Source organism: Mandrillus leucophaeus, unplaced genomic scaffold (assembly GCF_000951045.1).
Source record: "Mandrillus leucophaeus isolate KB7577 unplaced genomic scaffold, Mleu.le_1.0 Scaffold226, whole genome shotgun sequence".
Classification (NCBI taxonomy): domain Eukaryota; kingdom Metazoa; phylum Chordata; class Mammalia; order Primates; family Cercopithecidae; genus Mandrillus; species Mandrillus leucophaeus.
The window spans coordinates 286,026-309,575 of record NW_012102321.1 but is presented as its reverse complement, the minus strand read 5'-3'; the positions used below and the strand labels follow the sequence as shown (position 1 = coordinate 309,575).

At 37.3% G+C, this 23,550-nt stretch overlaps 1 protein-coding gene across 4 annotated transcripts in view; it reads left to right on the top strand.

Annotated features, from left to right (window-relative positions):
• RC3H1 (ring finger and CCCH-type domains 1) overlaps positions 1-23,550 on the top strand; it is a 63,110-nt gene that overhangs the window by 16,057 nt on the left and 23,503 nt on the right. For all 4 annotated transcript variants that reach the window (XM_011981415.1, XM_011981417.1, XM_011981414.1 and 1 more), the window contains exons 6-12: positions 123-255; positions 5,648-5,766; positions 7,647-7,759; positions 12,528-12,809; positions 13,482-13,696; positions 15,567-15,937; positions 16,412-16,579. In XM_011981415.1, coding sequence (XP_011836805.1) covers positions 123-255; positions 5,648-5,766; positions 7,647-7,759; positions 12,528-12,809; positions 13,482-13,696; positions 15,567-15,937; positions 16,412-16,579 — 1,401 coding nt within the window. The remainder of the gene's footprint in view (positions 1-122; positions 256-5,647; positions 5,767-7,646; positions 7,760-12,527; positions 12,810-13,481; positions 13,697-15,566; positions 15,938-16,411; positions 16,580-23,550) is intronic.

Sequence of the window (23,550 nt, the reverse complement as noted above, 5' to 3'; positions counted from 1 at the left end):
TAGAGTGTATGGGAAGATAAAAATTAAATTTAATAAATTGTAAAAATGATTGTGATATAAATAATCTTTGTATTTAAAAGATTATCCGACCTTTGGGAAAGTTAACATTTATCTTTTTTAAGTTGCAGACCCCAGCCTCTTTTGCACAGAGTGTTCAGGAACTAACAATTGCTCTCCAGCGGACTGGAGACCCAGCAAACTTGAACCGACTAAGACCCCATTTGGAGCTGTTAGCAAACATTGACCCTAGTCCAGGTAAACCCATGGGAAATTAATGGACTGTCTTATATGTGCCTTTTGTGCTGCTCAGTGATTCTTTCATTATCTTTTGTTCTTCCTCTAGGGTTTCCTAAAGTAGTTACTCCAGATCTTTTTTACAGTATTTTAAGTTTCCATTTTAAATATTTTCCCTCTTTATCTCAGGTTAGTTCACTTTAATATTTATTTAATACTTTTTACACTGTTGCTCATTTCGTCAGGAAAATAGATCTCTCTGGGCTTCTTTATGTTTCTTCTTTCTCCCATCACAAAATTGTGTTGTATTTTACCATTCTTACCTCTTCCAAATCTCATTTTTCTCATTTTTTTTTCTGTATTATGTATCCTTAGTTGCATTTCCTTGATCCTGTTTTTGCCCTCACCATAATATCTTGTTCTTTCAAGTATCCTCTCTTGTATATGTTTACTTAGGCTTTTTCTGCTCCTTCTTCTTAAGCTGAAAATGTACCCAACCTTCATTTTTCACCTTATACTTACATCTAAGATATTTTAGCTTCTCTGTGTTTATTCCTACTACTGATCTGAAGCTCTCTTAATATTTGCTAGTAGGTTCCCAGTCTCTGATTCCAAAAACTTAGTCTTTAAATCACTCCTATTTGTTTTCAGCATTTGGATAATGTTGTTGAGCACTTTTTTGATATCTTTCTGTGATCTCATAGTTCTCTTCTGACCTGAGTGCTACTTCTGTCATATTTGTACCATGCTTTCCCCTCCTGCCCACCAAAGAGTAGGCAGGTTATGCTCTTGGGATTTTGTTTCCTCTACATGCTCTGATAGTGGTTATTCATTCTTAGCAGCAGGTATTACTTTCATGTAGAATACAGACTCCCAAATATCTGTCACTATTGTCTCTGCATCCATTCCAGATACATCTCCCAATGCTTGCTGAGATTTTCCATCATCTCCTCTGAGTGCTTCAAAGCAAGCTCATCATTACTTGATACTTGCTCTTCCTCTAATGTTTCCTCTTTCTGATAATGACCTCATTCTCTGAGGTATGTAAGTTTAAAACCTTAATATTTTGTCTTGCCTCATCTTTTCCTTTCACTTGTTTTACATACCATTTCATACAATAGGATTTATCTGTTCTTCTTTCACAATGTCCCTATATCCCCTGCTTATGATTACTTCCTTTGAGAGCCTCCTTTTCCCTGAGACTGAATGTCTTAGAAGTTCCTCTACTATGAGTTCCTCCAATCCAGTCTACTTACTGCTATAAAAGAAATCACATCCCTGATCTTGCTTCCACACTCATAAATTTTCATTGTTTGTAGAATTGCTCACGGAATAAGGTTTGACACTGATGACTATGGCATTCGGAGCCCTCTTAGTTTTTTATCAGCCTACTTTTATAGGTTTGCTCCTAAAATTGCTTAGTAAACCAGATCAATGTTACTAGAATATATAGTGATTTTTCCCCCTACTGCTGTGCTTTGATCATCCTGAGCAGTCAAAAGAGAACTTCCACAAGTTCCTAATCCATTTTTGACCCCGTTTCTCGTCTACCTACTGCTTCATTTCTTGTTTTGGCACTCTCTTGAACTCAACTCCAGTCAGGCATTTATCTCCACTGCTCTATCCAAACTTATTTTGTCAAGGTTGTAAACTACTTCCATGTAGCTAATTCCAAAGGTCAGCTCTCAGTTCTTACTGTACTTGATTTAGCAGCATTTAACATTTTATTTATTTATTTTTGGAGACACAGTTTCACTCTGTCCCCCAGGCTGGAGTGCGATGGCAAGATCTCGCTTCACTGCAACCTCTGCCTTCCAGGTTCAAGCAATTCTTGTCCCGTGTAGCTAGGATTACAGGCCTGCACCACCACATCCAGCTAATTTGTTATCATTATTTATTTTTATTTTTAGTATCTTTAGTAGAAACAGGGCTTCACCGTGTTGACCAGGCTGTTCTCAAACTCCTGACCTCAGGTGACCCGCCTGCCTCAGCTTCCCAAAGTGCTAGGATTACAGGCATGAGCCACCGTGCCTGGCCATTGTTCTGTACTCTCTCTTCCTTGAAATGCTTTTTTCTTGGCTTCTAAGCTACTAATTCTCTTCTTACTTTATTGAACTCTCCTCAGCATCCTCTGCTTTCTGGTCTCCATATCCTGTACTCTTTGGAGTGTTCTCAGAGTTTAATCCTATACCTGTTTCCTAGATAATCTTATCTATCTCATAACTTCAAATATAATTTATATAACTCACAAATTTACTGTATTTTTATCAGTTTTGAGGTTCATAATTATTTCAGATCTTAGCATTTCTGAAATTGAAATGCATTTGTGTGAAGACATATTATAATTAACAATCTTTTTTTTTCTTTGGTGGCACATAAAGTAATATGCATTACAATTGATAGTCTTTTAGAGTTTGAAATATATATCCAGCCCATGCCTTTTTCCTGAACTTGCATATAAAACTGCTTTCTCGGCCAGGTGCAGTGGCTCACGCCTGTAATCCCAGCACTTTGGGAGGCTGAGGTGGGTAGATCACAAGGTCAAGACATTGAGACCATCCTGGCCAACATGGTGAAACCCCGTCTCTACTAAAAATACAAAAACTATTTGGACGTGGTGGCGGGCCCCTGTAGTCCCAGCTGCTTGGGAGGCTGAGACAGGAGAATCGCTTGAACCCAGAAGGTGGAGGTTGCAGTGAGCCGAGATCGTGCCACTGCACTCTAGCCTGATGACAGAACAAGACTCCGTTAAAAAAAAAAAAAAATGCTTTCTGAGCATCCATCATCTTATATCTGATAAGCATTTCAAACTGAATCTATCTAAAAATGAGCTCTTCCCTGCCATCCTGTTTGTGGCAACTCTATCATTCCAGTTGCTTAGTCCAAAAATCTCAACTCTTCTTTCTCTCATAATGTATATCTGATCCGTTAGCAAATTCTGTAAGCCCTACCTTTAAAATCCATCCAGAATCCATCTACCTTCACTGCTACCATTGCCATCTCTCAGGAGATTATGGAATAGCCTCCTGTTGTCTAACTGATTTTAGCAAAAGAGCCAGAGTGACCCTGTCACCCTCTGCTCATAAATTCTCCTGTGGCTTTCTGTCACTCAGAGTAAAAGCCAAAATCTTTCCCATGATCTATAGGGTCTCGTGTGGTCTGGTCTTCCTTTACCTCTCTCAAACCTCATTTCCTACCCTTTTTTTCTCTTAATTTCCTCTTCTCTGGTTCTATCTCCATGCAACATGCCGGGCACACTTCTCACATTAAGGACTTTGCACTTATTCTTCCCTCTAACTTGGATATTTTTCCCCTAATATCTCCAGTAGGCACACTTAAGCCCTTCTTTCAGGTCTTTAATCAAATGTAACCTTCTCAAGGAGGACTTTTCTGGCCTCTGTCTAAATTTTTTTTTTTTTCTTTTGAGACAGAGTCTCCCTCTATTGACCAGGCTGGAGTGCAGTGGTGCGATCTCAGCTCACTGCAACTTCCGCCTGCCAGGTTGAAGTGATTCTCCTGCCTCAGCTTCCCGAGTAGCTGGAACTACAGGCATGTGCCACCATGCCCAGCTAATTTTTTTTTGTATTTTTAGTAGAGTGCAGTGGCTCACGCCTGTAATCTTAGCACTTTGGGAGGCCAAGACGAGCAGATTGCCTCTGTCTAAAATTTTACACATTGGCCCCACTTTTCTTAGTTCTATTTTTTCAATTCAACATTATCTAAATACTACTGTATATTTTGCTTATTTGTCTTGGTTATTATCTGGCTCTTCTCCTTGAATATAATGAGGATTTTTGTTTTAATCACTATTGCTTACCCAACAACTAGAACAATAACTCAGATTTAGCAAGTGTTCCAAAAACTACTTTTTTGAATACTTGTTCTCTTTACCTTTTTTCCTTTTCAGATTCCATGTGTCCTTCAAAGCCCAGTTCAAATGGCATCCCCTAGAATTCTTTCAGGATGTCTGAGCAGGAAGTTATCTCTACATCTCTCTTCTAGTTTCATTTTATGTATTTCTTTTAAAGAATATTTTATATTTAGCCTTATAGTTAATTTTTCTTTTATAAATCAAAGTGCTGGCATAGGGCAAATACCTACTAAATGAAGAAGACATGTAGCAGAGTTACTTTATATTATAGCTCTTCTATTAAATTTTTTTTTTTTTTTCTTGAGACGGAGTTTCGCTCTGTCACCAGGATGGAGTGCAGTGGCGTGATCTCGGCTCACTGCAACCTCCGCCTCCCAGGTTCAAGCAATTCTTTGTTTGTTTGTTTGTTTGTTTGTTTGTTTTTTGAGACGGAGTCTCGCTCTGTCGCCCAGGCTGGAGTGCAGTGGCCCGATCTCAGCTCACTGCAAGCTCCGCCTGCCGGGTTTGCGCCATTCTCCTGCCTCAGCCTCCTGAGTAGCTGGGACTACAGGCGCCCGCCACCTCGCCCGGCTATTTTTTTGTATTTTTTAGTAGAGACGGGGTTTCACTGTGTTAGCCAGGATGGTCTCGATCTCCTGACCTCGTGATCCGCCCGTCTCGGCCTCCCAAAGTGCTGGGATTACAGGCTTGAGCCACCACGCCCGGCCAGGTTCAAGCAATTCTCCTGCCTCAGCCTCCCAAGTAACTGGGACTATAGGCCCATGCCACCATGCCTGGGTAATTTTTGTATTTTTAGTAGAGACGGGGTTTTTTTTCATGTTGGACAGGATGGTCTCCATCTCTTGATCTCGTGATCCTCCTACCTCGGCCTCCTAAAGTGCTGAGATTACAGGCCTGAGCCACTGTGCCTGGCTTATTAAACTTTTTAAGCTTTTTGTTTACCAAAACTTGATTTATATAAAAGTTCAAAATAAACATGCAAATTGACTGACTACAGGCACTCCTCAGTTTTGTTTAGTCCACTCAGTGTTGGTCTGAGCAATGGTCTAAATTTCTTAGATGCCAACATTTTAAAACTGAAAAATTTTTACTTAAAAATCTTAAGTTTCAGGTTTCCCTGGGAAACAGTGAATGTATTTGGCAGTGCCAGCCTTGCATTGTCACATAACAACAATCATCTAAAGCTGAGTTATAACCATACTCTTAGATGAGGGACACGCTCTCCAGTTCAGCAGTCCCTGTCATTCGCTGTTGTCTCCTCAACCCTAAGAGTCTAATGACAGTTACCACTGTTGTGTGGCCTATTTACCTCTTTCTTGTTACCTTTCTTGTTCCTGTGGTTATTTCAGTTTGCAACCCCAGCTTTGAAAGAATATGTCCATTCCTTTAAAATGATGGTTAGGTGAATAAGCTATTATCTGAAAAGTTAAGGTGTGAAACTTGATTTCACTGAAATGTTGTCAACTAACTCTTTTATTAATTTGATATTAGGGAAAATATTGAGTAACATTAGAGTTTAAAACATTGTTATTGGTTGTATAGATGCTCCTCCTCCTACTTGGGAACAGCTGGAAAATGGGCTGGTTGCTGTGCGTACAGTGGTACATGGGCTGGTTGATTATATCCAGAACCACAGCAAAAAAGGAGCAGATCAGCAGCAGGTAAGGAAGCTGTTTAAAACTTAGAGTTAATCCACTGTGGATATGCCTTAAAACTATAGGTAAACCACTGTGGGTATACCTACAGATGCAAAGCCAAAAAGATGACATGAATATTTTGAGACTCTGACTATAGAAACTATAAATTACCTTGGCATGGTTAACAGTTTACTGCATTAGGCTGGTAATTTTATCTGACAATATTGACATTAAATAATCCTTATTGATCTAATATCATGCTGGGGTCAGTCTTCACATTGGATATGGCAGCATTTGATGGAGAAAATAGATTCAGTGCTGAAGTTTATTCCTTTTATATAAAATTATTATTCTCTTTAGTTTGTATGACATTTTGGTTTGACAATAAGTATCACTTTTTAGTGCTAATACTGTATCTTTTCAATACTATTCAAATTTCTATAGATTTTCTTATTAAAATTAAAAATTTTTTTCATTCATAGTGTCTGTTATACCAGTGGGTCAACTTTCCCTCACAGTTTTTAGATGAAATATAACGGTAGAGTATAATAACTTCTTATAGCTAGATTTTAAAATTTTATTCCCAGTAATTTTATTTTGCTCTCAGGATTTATATTAGGTTCATTAGATCTTTTATTTTGCAGTAGTAGGCCTGTGAACTTAAAACTCTTAATTTACCTGGTTCAGGTAAATATCAATAGATTATTCAGTATTCCTTTTTACTTAAGAGGCAAGAAATATAAAAAGTATCCTGCTAAGTAAAATAATCTGGATATGATTTTCCTAACCTATCTAACACAGGTCAAAGCTTTTATTTATGAATAGACATAAAAGAAAGGAGAACCTACAATTTTTAACTCTCTGTTTCATTAGACATCTTGAAGAAAATAACAAACGTAATGAGATTAACCTTTAAAGTCTGCCATATGGTGATAAAATACACTAAATTTTGTCCAGTTCAGTGTTGTGTCTCATATTTCATTAACTTTCAAATCCATCCTCTTGCCTTATCCTTGAGTTGTAGATAATATGTGTCATTTGTACTTCTGGAGATATTTTAAGTCCTTGGTATATTGTTCTGCGTGTCAAGAAGAATTAGTTACAGAATATTCTTTGATTTTAGGGCCTTTTGTAGTTTTTGTGGTGTGTTGTAAGGAAGCATACATATAGCTATATTGAACATTGTACAAAACAAATATTAGAAGATAATTTATATATTTGAAAGTCTTAAACTACAGTGGTTTGTTTTTTCATTATAAAATGTGGAAATGGGCTGGGCACAGTAGCTCACGCCTGTAATCCCAAGCACTTTGGGAGGCCGAGGCAGGCAGATCACCTGAGGTCAGGAGTTCGAGACCAGCCTGGCCAACATGGTGAAACCCTGTCTCTACTGAAAATACAAAAATTAGCCAGGTGTGGTGGTGGACACCTGTAATCCCAGCTACTCGGGAGACTGAAGCAGGAGAATCACTTGAGCTGGCAAGGTGGAAGTTGCAATGAGCCAAGATTGCGCCACTGCACTCCAGCCTGGGCAACAGAGTAAGACTCCATCTCAAAAAAAAAAAGTGGAAATGAGATCATAGTGCCCCCATGAGATTTTTCTTTTTCCATATAAAACAAGTGTAAGAATGCCCATGAAATTTATTCAAGAATTTATATGATGCTACTTGTTTGAGAATTAATATCAACATATCAGAAAAATTAGGACTACCTTCTTTTTGCTTTATTTATATTTGGACTTTGAAACTTCAGATGGAATGACTTTCCAGCACTTTTGCTCTTGGTAATCTAAATAAATATGTGAATTACTTATCTAGATTATCAAAATCCTAAAATGACAACACAAAATTTGTATTTTTTTGTGGGGGATTATTACACATCTAATATTTTGATTTTGGTTTTAGCCTCCACAGCATAGCAAATACAAAACATACATGTGTCGAGATATGAAGCAGAGAGGAGGATGCCCTCGTGGGGCCAGCTGTACGTTTGCACACTCACAGGAGGAACTGGAAAAGTAAGTGTGGAAATCAGGAGACTTTGGAATAAGGTATAAGTGGAATAATTTGCTGACATACAGAAATACAGAAAGAGTAATTGCTTTATCTTAAATAAATAGGACATTTTTAGAATGCAACATAGCTTGAACATTCCTATTCTGAAAATCTAAAATGCTTCAATATCCAAAAATGCTTGAAAGCCAACTTGACACCACAAGTTGAAAATTCCACACCTGACCTTGTGACGGATGGCAGTCAAAACTTCATGCACAAAATTATTTAAAATAATGTATAAAATTACTTTCAGACCATGTGTAAAAGATGTATATGAAACATAAATGAATTTTGTGTTATATATTTGGGTCTTATCCCCAAGACATCTCCTTTATGTATATGCAAATATTCCAAAATCCGAGACAAATCCAGTGTTTGAAACACTTCTGGTCCCAAGCATTTCGGATAAGAGATACTCAACCTGTACATAATTTTTAAAAATGAAAAGCAGTTTCTTCAGCTTTTATTGCATCATGCCTATAGATAGGAAACTATTTTATGATTAGCTAAATCTAAAAGTGGGTCGTTTTCACGACCAAAAAAATTTAAATTCTAATAATTTTAATCAATTTTAACTTAACTAATTGCATATTGTATTTCCAATGGAAAAATTTGCCCTTGGCTCAGTTTAACAAGTTCTTTTAAACTTCAAGGACAAGATAATTTCAGGAATGTTAAATTTTTCAGCTCATTGAAGAAAGAAAGGAGAAGCCTCTTAATTTATTTTATTTTTATTTTATTTTATTTTATTTTATTTTATTTTTTAAAAATAGAGACAGGGTCTCCCTATGTTGCCTAGGCTGGTCTCAAACTCCTGGTCTTAAGGGATTCTCCTGCCTTGGCCTCCCAAAGTGCTAGGATTACAGGCAGGAGCCACCACACCCGTTGCCTCTTAATTTGTTTATAAATCCAATGTAACACTTTTATTAAATTTGACAAAGATAACACAAAGAAAACTGTAAATCTATCACACGTATTAATATTAAAAATCTCAAAAATTTAAATATAATTAAATAATACATTACAATAGATGCCATGTCTATGGGCATAATACCCTGAATCCACCTGAGCTCATCTGATCTTAGAAGCTAAGCATGGTCAGGCCCAGTTAGTACTTGGATAGGAGACTGCCTGGGAATATTGGGTGCTGTAGGTGTTTTTTTTTTAATATAAATAATATAATTTTTTTTAAAGAAAAGAAAATAGATGCCATGACTCTGCAAAATTAGTACAACATAATTATCACAACTTAGAAAATAACATGATCATATGCAAAAAATGCCAAAGGCTTTTGAATAAAATTGAATGTCAATTAAAAATCAAAATTCCAGCCAGGCGCCAGTGGCTCATGCCTGTAACCCCAGCACTTTGGGAGGCCGAGGCGGGTGGATCACAAGGTCAAGAGATTGAGACCATTCTGGCCAACATTGAGAAACCCCGTCTCTACTAAAAATAAAAAAATTAGCTGAGTGTGGTGGCACACGCCTGTAGACCCAGCTACTCGGGAGGCTGAGGCAGGAGAATCTCTTGAACCCAGGAGGCGGAGGTTGCAGTGAACTGAGATTGCGCCATTGCACTCCAGCCTGAATGGCAGTGCGAGACTCTGTCTCCAAAAAAAAAAAAAAATCAAAATTTCTTAATACAATAGAAATATCATACTTTCTCAGCATGGTAATAAATCATGTTGTAAATCAGAAGCCAACATAATAGTATGATGCTTAATTAGTAAAATATTCAATTCACTCTCATTAAAGTCAAGGATAAGGCAAAATTTTCTGCTAGTAATTAGTAGTAAAATTTTCTACTAGTATTATTTAACATTGTGGAAGTAGTAGCTAATGTATGTAAGAAGGAATAAAATAGCCATAAAATTATTGTGAAAAAAAGTTAAAATTCAGAATCTCTTCTACTTTAGCAACAACAAAAAAAGATAAATACCAAATAATAGATTTGTAAAGAATAATCAGGGTGTATATAAATTGAACCAATAAATTACCTAGGAACATAAGAGAAATACTGAGTAAACATACTGTGTTCTTGGATAAGGTTTGACGCTATAAAAGTTTTATTTTTCCATAGGCAATAAATTCCAAGAAATCCGAATTTAAATCTCACCATGATGATGTTAAGATCCTATCAAAAATTCACTTGTAAAGAATAAATATGTACAAATAGCCAGGAAAATTCTGAAAAAAGAAGTTTTTGACAGGAACTAGACTAATAACTATTAACCTATATTATGGACTTCAGTGAATAAAAGACTGTAGTCTTTTGCATGGGAATAGATTAATGAAACGCAATAGAGAATCTAGGAGGAGTCTGAGATGCATGTAGGAGCTTAGCATATGTGCTAAAGGTGGCATTTCACATCAGTGACCAAAAGAATGATGGAAAATAACTGTTACCTATTTGAAAAATAGAGCTGAATTCTTACCACAATCTTTATACTAGAATGAACTCTAGATGTGTAAGAGATCTAAATATATAGGAAGAAAGAAACCACAGAGTAGTAAGAGGGTTTTTGTTTGTTTATTTTTAGTTGTTAAGGAAAGAAGGAAAATATTTTTTTAAGAACTACAACCCAGCATCCATAAAGGAAAAGATTGATAAATTTGGTTACATAAAAATTATAAAACTAAGATATGGTACAAATACAGTTTTTTATAAAGAACTTGGTGAGGAAATGACATACAGAGGGCTGATATCCTAACATAAAACGAGCTCTTACAAATCTGTAAGAAGGAGAGGAGCCAATAGATCTATGGATCATAAACATAGTTTACAGAAGAAATACTAATGACCAATTATCCTGTGAAACTAGGTTCAATCTCACTAGTTGTTAAAGAAATGCAAATTAAAGCAACTTAGTATATTTGGACTACCAAGTTAACAAAGACCAGTACTACCCAGTATTTGAGGTTTTGAATAGACGTTTTCCTTCATGATCAGTAGGACTTAAAATAGTTTTAGAGAGCAGTATGATATAAAAATTTCTAATTTGCATGCTCTTTGACCTCATTCTGCCTTTGCTTATTTGGTTATTTACACAAGGTGTAAGTACATGTTCATAATTATCTGTTACCTTTTTTATTGTTTGTTTATTTATTTTTTTTTTTTTTTGAGACTGGGTCTCACTGTCTTCCAGGCTGGAGTGTAGTGATGTGATCATGGCCCACTGCAGCCTCGACTTCCAGGCTCCAGTGATCCTCTCACCTCAGCCTCCCGAGAAACTGGGACCACAGGTGCATGCCACCATGCCCAGCTAATTTTTGTATTTTTGGTAGAGACAGAGTTTTCCCATGTTTCCCAGGCTGTTCCTGAACTCCTGAGCTCAAGTGATCCACCCACCTCAGCCTCCCAAAGTGCTGGGATTACAGGTGTGAGCCACTTCGCCCAGCCGAGGTTTTATTTTTGAAAATGAAAATGCATTAGCGGTTGTAAATGGGCTTGCTTTCATTGTTGAGGAACAAGAATCCTGGAGTCTGATGGCTTATATTTTTTCCTTTGGTTAGATTTCAGAATCAATGTGCTTGTTGTACCACAGCGTCTGTTTAAACTTAGGCAATTATTCTGTTTTGGTTCCGTTAACCTACTTTTAAAATAACTTTAATTTTGTATTGGCAGGCATAACATCAGCATCTCTGCAGCAGTTCTAATAAAAGTCACTATCCTTAATTGCTTAAATTTTTTTTTTGAAACAGGATCTCACTGTGTTGCCCAGACTAGAGTGCAGTGGTGCAATCTTGGCTCACTGCAACCTCCGCCTCATAGGCTCAAGTGATCCTCCTGCCTCAGCCTCCTGAGTAGCTGGGACCACAGGCATGCACCACCATACCCGGTTAAGTTTTTATATTTTTGGTAAAGACAGGGTTTCACCATGTTGCTCAGGCTGATCTCAAACTCCTGAGCTCAAGTGATTCGCCCGCTTCAGCCTCTCAGAGTGCTGGGATTACTGGTGTGAGCCACAGTGCCTGGCTGCTTAAATTTTTTAACAGAGTAAATGATAAATGTTTCACAGTGCATACTGGCTTTGTTTTTCTTTGTTCCTAGTTTTTAACATTGGCTCATTTATCCCAAGGCATTTGAGGGACAGCTGAAGTAAAATATTTCAGAAACTATCTTCTAAAGATTTTTCTACTAGCTTCTCCAATAAGTTTTAGAAATACAAATGTCCACAGAAATATATTATAGCAAAAATATTAATAGCGTATTTTATAATATGACAAATGTAACTCTTTTTTTTTTTTTTTTTTGAGACGGAATCTCACTATTTCACCCAGGCTGGAGTACAGTGGCGCAGTCTTGGCTCACTGCAACCTCTGCCTCCCGGGTTCATGCCATTCTCCTGCCTCAGCCTCCTGAGTAGCTGGGACTACAGGCGTGTGCCACCACACCTAGCTAATTTTTGTATTTTTAATAGAGACGGGGCTTCACCATGTTGGCCAGGCTGATCTCTATCTTTTGACATCGTGATCCACCCACCTCGGCCTCCCAAAGTGCTGGGATTACAGGCGTGAGCCACAGCACCCGGCCTATGTTACACATTTTTATGAGGAATTTTATACTTAATCTATATGTCTTTGCTGCTTGGGATTTTATGAAAAATATACACACTGATAGAGTTAATGTTTTCAAGAGAGAATATTTCTAGAAAATAATGTTAAGTACATTTTAGTTCTTGGTTTTGCTTTTATATTTGCTTTTTGATATGTGCCTATGCTTTTTATATAGATTTCGTAAAATGAACAAGCGCCTGGTTCCGAGAAGACCCTTGAGTGCCTCTTTGGGTCAACTTAATGAGGTGGGCCTACCTTCAGCAGCTATCCTTCCAGATGAAGGTGCAGTGGATCTCCCTAGCAGAAAACCTCCTGCTCTGCCAAATGGAATTGTATCAACAGGGAATACAGTAACACAGCTTATTCCACGAGGGACAGACCCCAGCTATGATTCTAGTCTGAAACCAGGAAAAATAGATCATCTGAGCAGTAGTGCTCCTGGATCCCCTCCTGACCTGTACGTCATTTTTCCTAATTCTTTTTCAAAATTTCTTCTTCATAAAGTCGAAGGAAGAAAGAACAATTAATGTTTGGGATTTAAAAAAAAAAAAAACAAAAAAACAAAAAAAACCCTGATTTTTATTTATTTATTTTTTTTTGGCCTTTATTTTGTTGTTTTTTTATTCCCCATGCTAGTGTTTTTTAAGAAACTATTAGCATAGCCAGGCATGGTGGCTCATGCCTATAATCCCAGCACTTTGGGAGGCTGAGGTGGACAGATCACTTGAGGCCAGGAGTTCAAAACCAGCCTGGCCAACATGGTGAAACCCATTTCTGCTAAAAATACAAAACTTAGCCAGGCATGGTGGCACATGCCTGTAACCCAGCTACTTGGGAGGTTGAGCCATGAGAATCGCTTGAACCCAGGAGGCGGAGGTTGCAGTGAGCCAAGATCATACCACTGCACTACAGCCTGGGCAACAGAGCGAGACTCTGTCTCAAAAAAAAAGAAAAGAAAAGAAACAATTAACATGGGGAAATAAGATAAAAAATTGCACCTTTTTGTAGAAGGGATGACTATTAGAATAAGTGAGTTTCCCAAATTGTAGCAATCTTTTTTACTTGTAACAATTTATACACATGAGTATTTTAAAGATCTTAAACAAATTCCATAATATTATTCCCTTAGGCTAGAATCTGTTCCTAAGAGTATTTCTGCCTTACCTGTGAATCCACATCCTATACCTCCAAGGGGGCCAACAGATCTGCCTCCAATGCCTGTCACCAAACCACTTCAGATGGTACCTCGAGGTTCTCAGTTATATCCAGCACAACAGACAGATGTTTATTATCAGGATCCACGAGGAGCGGCTCCACCATTTGAACCAGCACCTTATCAGCAGGGTAACGATTTTTTATTTATATTGCTCACTTTTCTTAGGAGTTACCAGAACTGCTCAGGTCAGAGTGATCATTTACACAGTAGCCTCTTTAAGATAGTAAATATATAAATGCATTTTTTAATACTTTGGAAAAATTGGATTTTATGATCAACTAAATACTATGAAATAAATGAAACAAAGTAATAAAAATCAAACCGCCTTATCTACTAAAAGCAGTTGTGTAATACAGGTGTTCATATATAATATTTATGGAAATAAGTCACACAAGTAGGCATTGGAAATTTGCTGAGTAAGGCAGTATATATTCTGACCAAAATTTTCTTCAAGCATGACAAAAGAATTAATATTATAGTGTGTGTAAATTAAACACCCACAGTACATTTTTCTTCCTTTTAATTATTATTATTCTGGGGCCTGTAATATATATGAAAAAATGCAGCACACATACCTTTAGAGAGTTTACAGAATATAATAAATAATGATAAAGAATAGAAAACTATTTATATGCATGAGTAGTAGATACGTGTGTGTGGTGTTTATGTATGTGTTAAAAATTAAGTGATCTGCTGTGGTGGTTAATATGAGTTTGATAGAAATTGACTGAAAGACTCAAGGGAGATCATTGAGAACTTGAGGAATCAAAAAGACTTAATGGAAGAAATGCCCCAAATGGAGGTATTTCGAATAGGAAAAAAAAAGTATGAATGGATTGGAAAGATGAGAGTTGAGTTAGGAGGCTGTTAATCTTGGTGTGAGTATTGAGGAATTAGTGTGGTGGGAAATGAGAAGGGATTTCAAAAATAGACAAATTTGAAAATTAGCCAGCTTTAATGATAATACCAGGTATGGAGAATGAAGGAAAGAAAATAAACTAATGTTTTACATATACAATTTATATGTAAAATAGACACTGAATGATTTTAAGTGTTGGATCTCTGTCAGAAGCAGTATAGTACTACAATTTTTAAAACGGGAGTAGATTAAAAGTGCTGTCTTCTTTTTCCGAGTCTGTCATTTAATTTTGAATCATATTGTCTTCTCTACATTCATGAGAATGTTTTTTAATTGATACGGCATTACTAATTCATGCAAAATATGATAAAATGTGATTTGTATGTTCCTTTTGACCATCCATTATAGGAAAAATGCAACTATTTTTGTAGCCTGGTTTCAATTTTAGATAAATTATTTTAGCTATATTAAGCAGAAAGAGATTTAGTGCAGGAGTTAGGTGCCTGCCATATTGGTGGAGGTACTAAAGAAGCAAGCAATGCTCCAGAGCTAGCTGCCAAGAGAACTTGTTACAATGAGTAAGCAGTAGAAGTAAAAACTTCTGTCCTACTTAATTCCAAGATCACATCATTTGAGGCAAAAGTCTGAAAATTGAGAAACTATTGCCACAACTGGTGTCTCAAGAACTGCAGAGCCAAGCAGTAGCTACTAATATGCACCAGCAAAACTGGCCTTTTGTGTTCCATGTCTCCCCCCAGTTATTTCAGTTTCAAATTCAAAACTCATACAAGTGATTAATTTGTGTAGCCTGACTTCAAGGATATCTGGGAAATGTAGTTTTTTTTTTGTTTTGCAATGTCTTCATTTCATTAAGACACACCAAGAAAGAGGGTCAAACAATGAGAGCCAATCTAGTATTATAGGTTATAAGTAGGGTAGTTTTTTCAATGACTTTTACAGATAATTTTTGCTTGTTATTTTTTAAAAAGCTAACCTGATTATATAAGCAGATGGAAAACTTCTAAAGAAATAAGTAGATTATCAATACTTTAGTGTTTCAGTATTTTAAAAGGTAAAATCTTATATAGAAAACTAAATTGGCTCATTATTGCCTTTGGTTCCTCTTTTGTATTATACAGGTGTGTATTATACTCCACCACCACAATGTGTGTCCCGCTTTGTCCGACCTCCACCATCCGCTCCTGAACCTGCTCCTCCCTACTTGGATCATTATCCACCCTACCTCCAAGATCGTGTTGTAAACTCTCAGTATGGCACACAGCCACAGCAGTACCCACCTATATACCCATCTCACTATGATAGCCGTCGAGTGTACCCTGCTCAGTCTTACACAAGAGAAGAGATATTCCGAGAAAGCCCTATACCCATTGAGATTCCACCTGCAGCAGTACCATCGTATGTACCAGAATCCAGAGAAAGATACCAACAGATCGAGAGTTACTATCCAGTGGCTCCTCATCCAACTCAGATCAGACCTTCGTACCTCAGAGTATGCTGTATTTTTTTTTATTACATAGACTTAATTTGACTATTGCTTGCAGTGATTCCTTACTTTTTATACAATGATAATAACCCTTTGATGACTTCTTCTTTATGAGAGCTTCTTTTTTTTTTAATCTTTTCATAATTTGCGTAGGTTTTTTTTTTTTTAACTATTAATGAGAAAAAAATTCTGCCTCCTCCCCCCAATTAACCAGTCTTAGTTTCTGAACTTTAGATGGTTTAATTAACAATTCTAGATCTACTTGGAAATTATGACCAAATAAAAAAAACCTAAATTTAGCTATTTGGAAGATCTTGAGAGTTTGGGGGGTTTTACTTTGTTCTATTAAGTGTTGGTGTTTTCAAATGTTAAGAAGGATATACAGGCTGCTTCATAACTTAAAATATACGCTGAGTATATTAAATGAATTAATCTGTCCTGAAATTCTCTTTCAATTTTAACTAATCTTTCTATTTTTAGGAACCTCCTTATAGCCGGCTTCCTCCTCCTCCCCAGCCTCATCCTAGTCTAGATGAACTACATCGCCGACGAAAGGAAATAATGGCCCAGCTGGAGGAAAGAAAGGTCATCTCTCCACCTCCTTTTGCACCTTCACCAACCTTGCCTCCTACCTTTCATCCAGAAGAAGTAAGCAAATCATTTTTAGTCTCATTTATCAGTGTTTTTGTGTGTGTGTCCAGTTTAGGTCATCTTTGCCTATCCCCAATGCGTATGAAGATTTTTTTTTTGCTGTTTTCTTCTAAAAGGTTTATTATCATTTAGCTCTGCAATCCATCTAGAACTGATTTTTGTATGTATGTAATGTAATATATTAGGAGTCAAGATCCGTGTTTTTTTTTGTTGTTTTTTTTTTCCTGTAAGGCATTGACTCAACACAATTTAATGAAATCGGCATGCTTTCCCTGGTGCCCTGCTTTATCATAATCAGGTGACCACATACATGTTTCCTGACCCTATTCTTTTCCATCAATCTATTTCTATCCTTGAACCAATGCCACATTCTCTTCGTGTAGTTCTATAAGAAGTCTCAATATGTGGTGGTTATACTTTCTAGTATTGTTATTTTTCAAGAATCAGTATGTTGATTTCCACAAAAACATCTGCTCCAGTTTTGATTAGGATTACATCAGATCTCTAAATCTGTGCTGTCCAATATGGTAGCCACTAGCCACATGTGGCTGTTTAACATGTAATATGTGGCTAGTTTAAGTTCAGATGTACTATAGTGATAAAATACACACTGAATTCAAGAATTTCATACCAAAAATGTAAAATTCATTAATATTTTTGATATATTGGATTAAATAAAATTGTTAAAATTAATTTCACCTGTTTTTGTTTTTAATATGGCCACTAAATGTTTTTAATGTGGCCACAAAAATGTTTTAATTGTATGTGTGGATCGCATTATATTTTTATTAGTGTTGCTTTATATTTATTTATTTATTTTTTTGAAACAGAGTCTCACTCTGTCACCCAGGCTGGAGTGCAGTGGCGCAATTTTCATTCACTGCTGCCTCTCAGGTTCAAGCAATTCTCATGCCTCAGCCTCCCAAGTAGCTGGGACTGCAGGTGCACACCACCACTCCTAGTTAATTTTAGTATCTTTTTTTTTTTTTTTGAGTCGGGGTCTCACTCTGTCACCCAGGCCAGAGTACAGTGGTGCAATCTCAATTCATTGCAGCCTCCACCTCCTGGGTTCAAGTGATTCTCCTGCCCCAGCCTCCTGAGTAACTGAGATTACAGGTGTGCACCACCACGCCCAACTATAATTTTTGTATTTTTAGTGGAGACAGGGCTTCACCATGTTGGCCTTACTGGTCTCGAACTGCTAACCTCAGGTGATCCTCCCACCTCAGCTTTCCAAGGTGCTGGGATTAAGGTGTGAGACACCACGCCAGGCCTAGACAGTGTTGCCTTAGATCAACATGATGAGAAGTGACATTTTTCTTTTTTTTTTGAGACAGAGTCTTGCTCTTTCGCCAGGCTGGAGTGCAATGGTGCCATCTCAGCTCACTGCAGCCACCGCCTCCTGGGTTCAAGTGATTCTTCTGCCTCAGCCTCCCAAGTAGCTGGGACTACAGGCATGAGCCACCATGCCCGGCTAGTTTTTTGTATTTTAGTAGCACTGGGGTTTCACCCTGTTGGCCAAGATGGTCTCGATCTCTTGACCTCAGGTGATCTGCCCGCCTCGGCCTCCCAAAGTACTGGGATTACAAGCATAAGCCACCGTGCCCAGCTGAGAAGTGACATCTTTCTAATATCAAGTCTCTTTGAACATCATATACCCCTTCATTTATTTGAATTTTCTTTATATTTCATACTCAGTGTCTTGCACATCTTACATTGAGTTTATTCCTAGATAATCATTGTTTTTTGAAACTATTTTAAATAGAATTGTTTGGAAATTTTTATTTTCTATTATTAATATAGAGAAATAGATTTTTTGTATTGACCCTTCTATTCAGCAGGCTTGCTAAATTTCTTTATTAATTATGATACTGTTAGATTCTTTTGAATTTTCTATGCACACAATTATGTCCTCTGAATAATCTTTTTTCCCCTTTTTAATCCTTTTGTCTTGTCTTTGTCTTATTATTTTGGACTCCAGCATAATGCTGAATAGAAGTGATTGTAACACATATTCTTGACTCCTTTCTAATCTTTGAGTAAATGGAGCTTTTAATAATAATTTACCATTATGTTGTAGGCTTTTTGGCAGAAAATCTTTATCGTATTTATGAAACTTTAATCCTAGTTTCAGAATTGTTTTAAATAAGTAAGACATATCAAAGATTTATTTAACTCAGTAATGAGGAGACCAGCCAGAAAAGTTGGTTTAATGAATAGGAAAGACACATAAATATAGATAGTGAAAATCAGAGAAAAACAACAGTCAAATAAGATTGCTTTTAAAAAAGCTGGTTAATGTATCACAGGGCAATAACCATAATTTGGGGAGTCAGCTTCTTTGTATTTCTGTACGACAGTGCTACTAGTTATGGTGAATAAGTGTTGTCTTATTATGTTAATGTCTATATGGTCTACAGTGATGTTCGTTTTTCTAGTTCTATATTGGTAATTCTTTTTGTCAGTCCTGCTAAGGATTTATCAATTTTGTTCGTCTTTTCAAAAAGCCAACTTTTTTTTTTTTTTTTTTTTTTGAGACGGAGTCTTGCCCTGTTGCCCAGGCTGGAGTGCAGTGGTGCGATCTTGGTTCACTGCAACCTCTGCCTCCTGGGTTCAAGCGATTCTCCTGCCTCAGCCTCCCCCAGTAACTGGGATTATAGGCATGTGCCACCACACGCAGCTAATTTTTTTGTATTTTTAGTAGAGATGGGGTTTCACCATGTTGGCCAGGCTGGTCTCGAACTGACCTCAAATGATCTACCCGCCTTGGCCTCCTAAAGTGCTGGGATTACAGGCATGAGCTACTGCACCCAGCCCAAAAAATCCAACTTTAAAGTAATCGTATTTGTTTTGTTGGTTGTACATACTGCTTTAGCTTATAGTTTATATATTTTTTTTAAATAATCAAGTAAGTTTTCTCAGGATTACAGTTGATACTATGTAAGGAACTTGTCTTTCATCCTTTATGTATAGAATTACAATTCTAACCGTTACTAACTGACAAATCATGAATAATAAATGAAAATGGAGAAGTACATCACACATAGTAAATAGTGTCTTGTTGGGTGTATGAAGGAAGTTGAAGGAAGAAATGAAGGAAGTATGAAGGAAGTTCTACTAAATAGAAGTTGTTCACAATATCTAGTTTTCCCATCTAAACACTTTGGATGAGTTTTCCACAAAAACGTAGGTTATTAGTAAAGTCACAACGTCTTCTATTAATGTAGTTTTATTTGTAAAGTAAAAACAGCCAGGTGTGCAGTAGTTCACACCTGTAATCCCATACTTTGGGAGGCTGAGGTGGGAAGATGACTTGAGCCCAGGAGTTCAAGACCAGTCTGAGCAACATAGACCCTATTCCTACAAATTTAAAAATAAAAATTAGCCAGATGTGGTGGGATACGCCTGCAGTCCCAGCTTCTTGGGAGGCTGAGGTGGGAGGATTGCTTGAACCTGGGAGGTCCATGCTGCAATGAGCTATGATTGTGCTACTGCACTCCAGCCTGAGTAACAAAGACCTTGTCTCAAAAAAGTTGGAGGGGAAAAAAAAAAAAACAGGTGTGATATTTTTTCAAAAATTCTTTATTAGAGTACACCCTGGAACTTTGTTATGCTATATTGTTTTATAAGAAATGTGGAAAACAATATGACATTGTGAAAAGTGAGCAGTTTTTGGTATCAAACATAGGAAACTTTGAGGTTCAGTTGTGTCCTTCACTGTGTGATCTTTTTAAAATTACTTAGCATCCCTGAACCCTGAGGTGCAAGTTTCTTCATTTATAAATCAAACATAGGAAAGCCTACCTCATAGTGGTATGGTGAAGATGAAACATAAGGCATCTGGTATGTAGCAGGCATTCAGTAAACAATTCATATTTATTATTGTTATTTTTACTCCTAATAAAAATTATAATAATGCCTGGCTATTAAGGAACATTATCTAGTATTATTTTAGTTACTGAGATACAAAGATACATATTTAAACCTCAGTTCTGATTATAAACAACCTGAATACAAAAATTAACCAGGCATGATGGTGGGCGCCTGTAATCCCAGCTACTTGGGAGACTGAGGCAGGAGAATTGCTTGAACCCAGGAGGCAGAGGTTGCAGTGAGCCGAGATCACACACCACTGCACTCCAGCCTGGGCGACAGAGCGAGACTCCTTCTCAGCAAAAATTTAAAAATAAATAAATAAAACAACCTGTGTATAATTGTACTAAATTCATACATTATGGAAATACATGATATAGAAAGAGAAGTTTCTCCAAAATCTCATTTTCTATAACCACTGTTTATTATATATTTAAACTTTTTATATATATTTCACCTTCTTTCTGTGCATGAACTAACATCTCTCTAGTAGACACATTATAATTGTACAAGTTTATGGGATACAGGGTGATATTTCTTTTTTTTTATTATTTTTATTTTTTGAGATGGAGTTTCACTCTTGTTGCCCAGGCTAGAGTGCAATGGCACGATCTTGGTTCACCGCAACCTCTGCCTCCCGGGTTCAAGTGATTCTTCTGCCTCAGCCACCCGAGGAGCTGGGATTATAGTCATGCGCCACCACGCCTAGCTAATTTTGTATTTTTAGTAGAGACAGGGTTTCTCTATGTTGGTCAGGCTGGTCTCAAACTCCTGACCTCAGGTGATCCACCTGCCTTGGCCTCCCAAAGTGATACGTCAATACACGTATACAATATGCAATGATCAAAGCAGGCTAATTAGCATATTATCTCAAACATTTACCTTTTATTTATATTGGGAACATTCAAAATCCTCTCTTCCTTGGACAATTGTGTATGTGATACTTGCCACTGCAAGGTCAAGTCTACAGAAATGCAGGATGCTTCCAGAGAGTTTCAGTCATCCTTTGACTGGTAGGCAGGTAGCTTTTAAGTCATTCAGAACAGTCATCCCACTTTTCTTTTCTTTTCTTTTTTTTTTTTTTTTTTTTTTTTTTGAGACAGACTCTTGCTCTGTTGCCCAGGCTACAGTGCAGTGGCACGATCTCGGCTCACTGCAACCTCCACCTCCCTGGTTCAAGCGATTCTCCTGCCTCAGCCTCCTGAGTAACTGGGATTACAGGCATGCACCACCATGCCAGGCTGATTTTTGTATTTTTAGTAGAGGCGGGGTTTCACCATGTTGGGGTTTCACCATGTTGGCTGGTCTCGAACTCCTAACTTCAGATGATCTAGCCACCTCAGCCTCCCAAAGTGCTGTGATTACAGGCATGAGCCACTGTGCCCGGCCAGTCATCCAACTTTTCTTTGAAGAAGAGAGCAGTGTTATATTTTAATTGTCAATTTTTGCATTATATAACATTGTATAAATAACATTCTTCTTGTGGGCTAAATAAATATCTTCAGATTTTATTTCAAGGAAAAATGCTGGGCAGATCTGCTGTTGTCCTTGCTTTTCATATCTACAACATTGTTGACAATGTTTATCTCAAGCTTCCTTTATAAATCGGCCCAGCACAGTGGCTCACGCCTGTAGAAAAAAAAAAAAGCCACATCTCTTACTGCAAACCTGATGTTGTTGTTGTTGTTGTTGTTGTTGTTGTTGTATGAAGATTGTGGTTTCTTTCTTTCTTTTTTTTTTTTTGAGATGGAATGTCACACTGTCACCTGGGCTGGAGTGCAATGGCGTGATCTTGGCTCACTGCAACCTCCGCCTCCCACATTCAAGCGATTCTCCCGCCTCAGCCCCCTAAGTAGCTGGGATTACAGGCGCCCGCCACCATGCTGGCTAATTTTTTGTATTTTTAGTAGGAACGGGGTTTCACTATGTTGGCCAGGCTGGTCTTGAACTCCTGACCTCATGATCCGCCCGCTTTGGCCTCCCAAAGTGCTGGATTATAGGTGCGAGCCACCATGCCCAGCCTAAGATTGTGGTTTCTTTCTTCATCAAATTGAAAATTATTTTGTTGATATTTGTTTCTTTTGTCAATCTGTCCTAGATACTTTCCATTTTATTTTGACTTCCAAGATCCTAAGTGGAAAATTTTTTTTTAAATGTTTCTATTTTCTTAAAAAAGAGACAGGGTCTTGCTGTGTTGCCCAGGCTGTTGATCTCACACTCATGGGCTCAAGCAATCCACCCACCATGCCCAGCCCACATTTTTTATGTCATTTGTAAATAAGTAAATAAACCTGAATTGAATTGGTCTATAGAAATAATGAATAAAATTGTATATAAAGATCAGTTTATGATGTTAAAAGTTTTCTTCAAAAAAAAAAACATAATTTTTTCAAATCAGGAAAAACAATCCTCTCTTCTGGCTTTTAGAAAATATATAGTAAATTATTAACTGTATTCACCCTGCAGGGCTATAGAATGCTAGAAGTAATTCCTCCTATGTAGCTATAATTTTGTATCTATTAACCAAGCTCTGTCTCCCCTTGCCTCACTCCATTCCCTTTCTGGTCTCTCATAACCACAGTTCCACTCTCTACTTCTGTGACTCAACTTTTTAGCTCCCACATATGAGTGAGAACATGAAATATTTATCTTTCTGTGCCTAACCAATTTCACTTAATGTGTTGTCCTCCAGGCTCATCTAGGTTGCTGCAAATGACAGGATTTATTCTCTTTTATGTCTGAATAATATTTCATTGTATATATACCACATTTTCTTTATCAATTCATCTGTTGCTGTACACTTCGGTTGATTCTGTATCTTGGCTATTGGGAATAAAACATGAGGGTGTAAATATCCCTTCATATACTGATTTATTTTCCTTTGGATGAATGCCCAGTAGTGGGATTGTTGGATCTCTTTATTATTATTGTTATTACTTTTTTTTTTTTTCTTTTTGAGACGGAATCTCACTCTGTTGACCAGGCTGGAGTGCAGTGGTGCAAACTTGGCTCCCTGCAACTCTGCCTCCCAGGTTCAAGCAATTTTCCTGCCTCAACCTTTTGAGTAGCTGGAACTACAGGCATACACCACCACA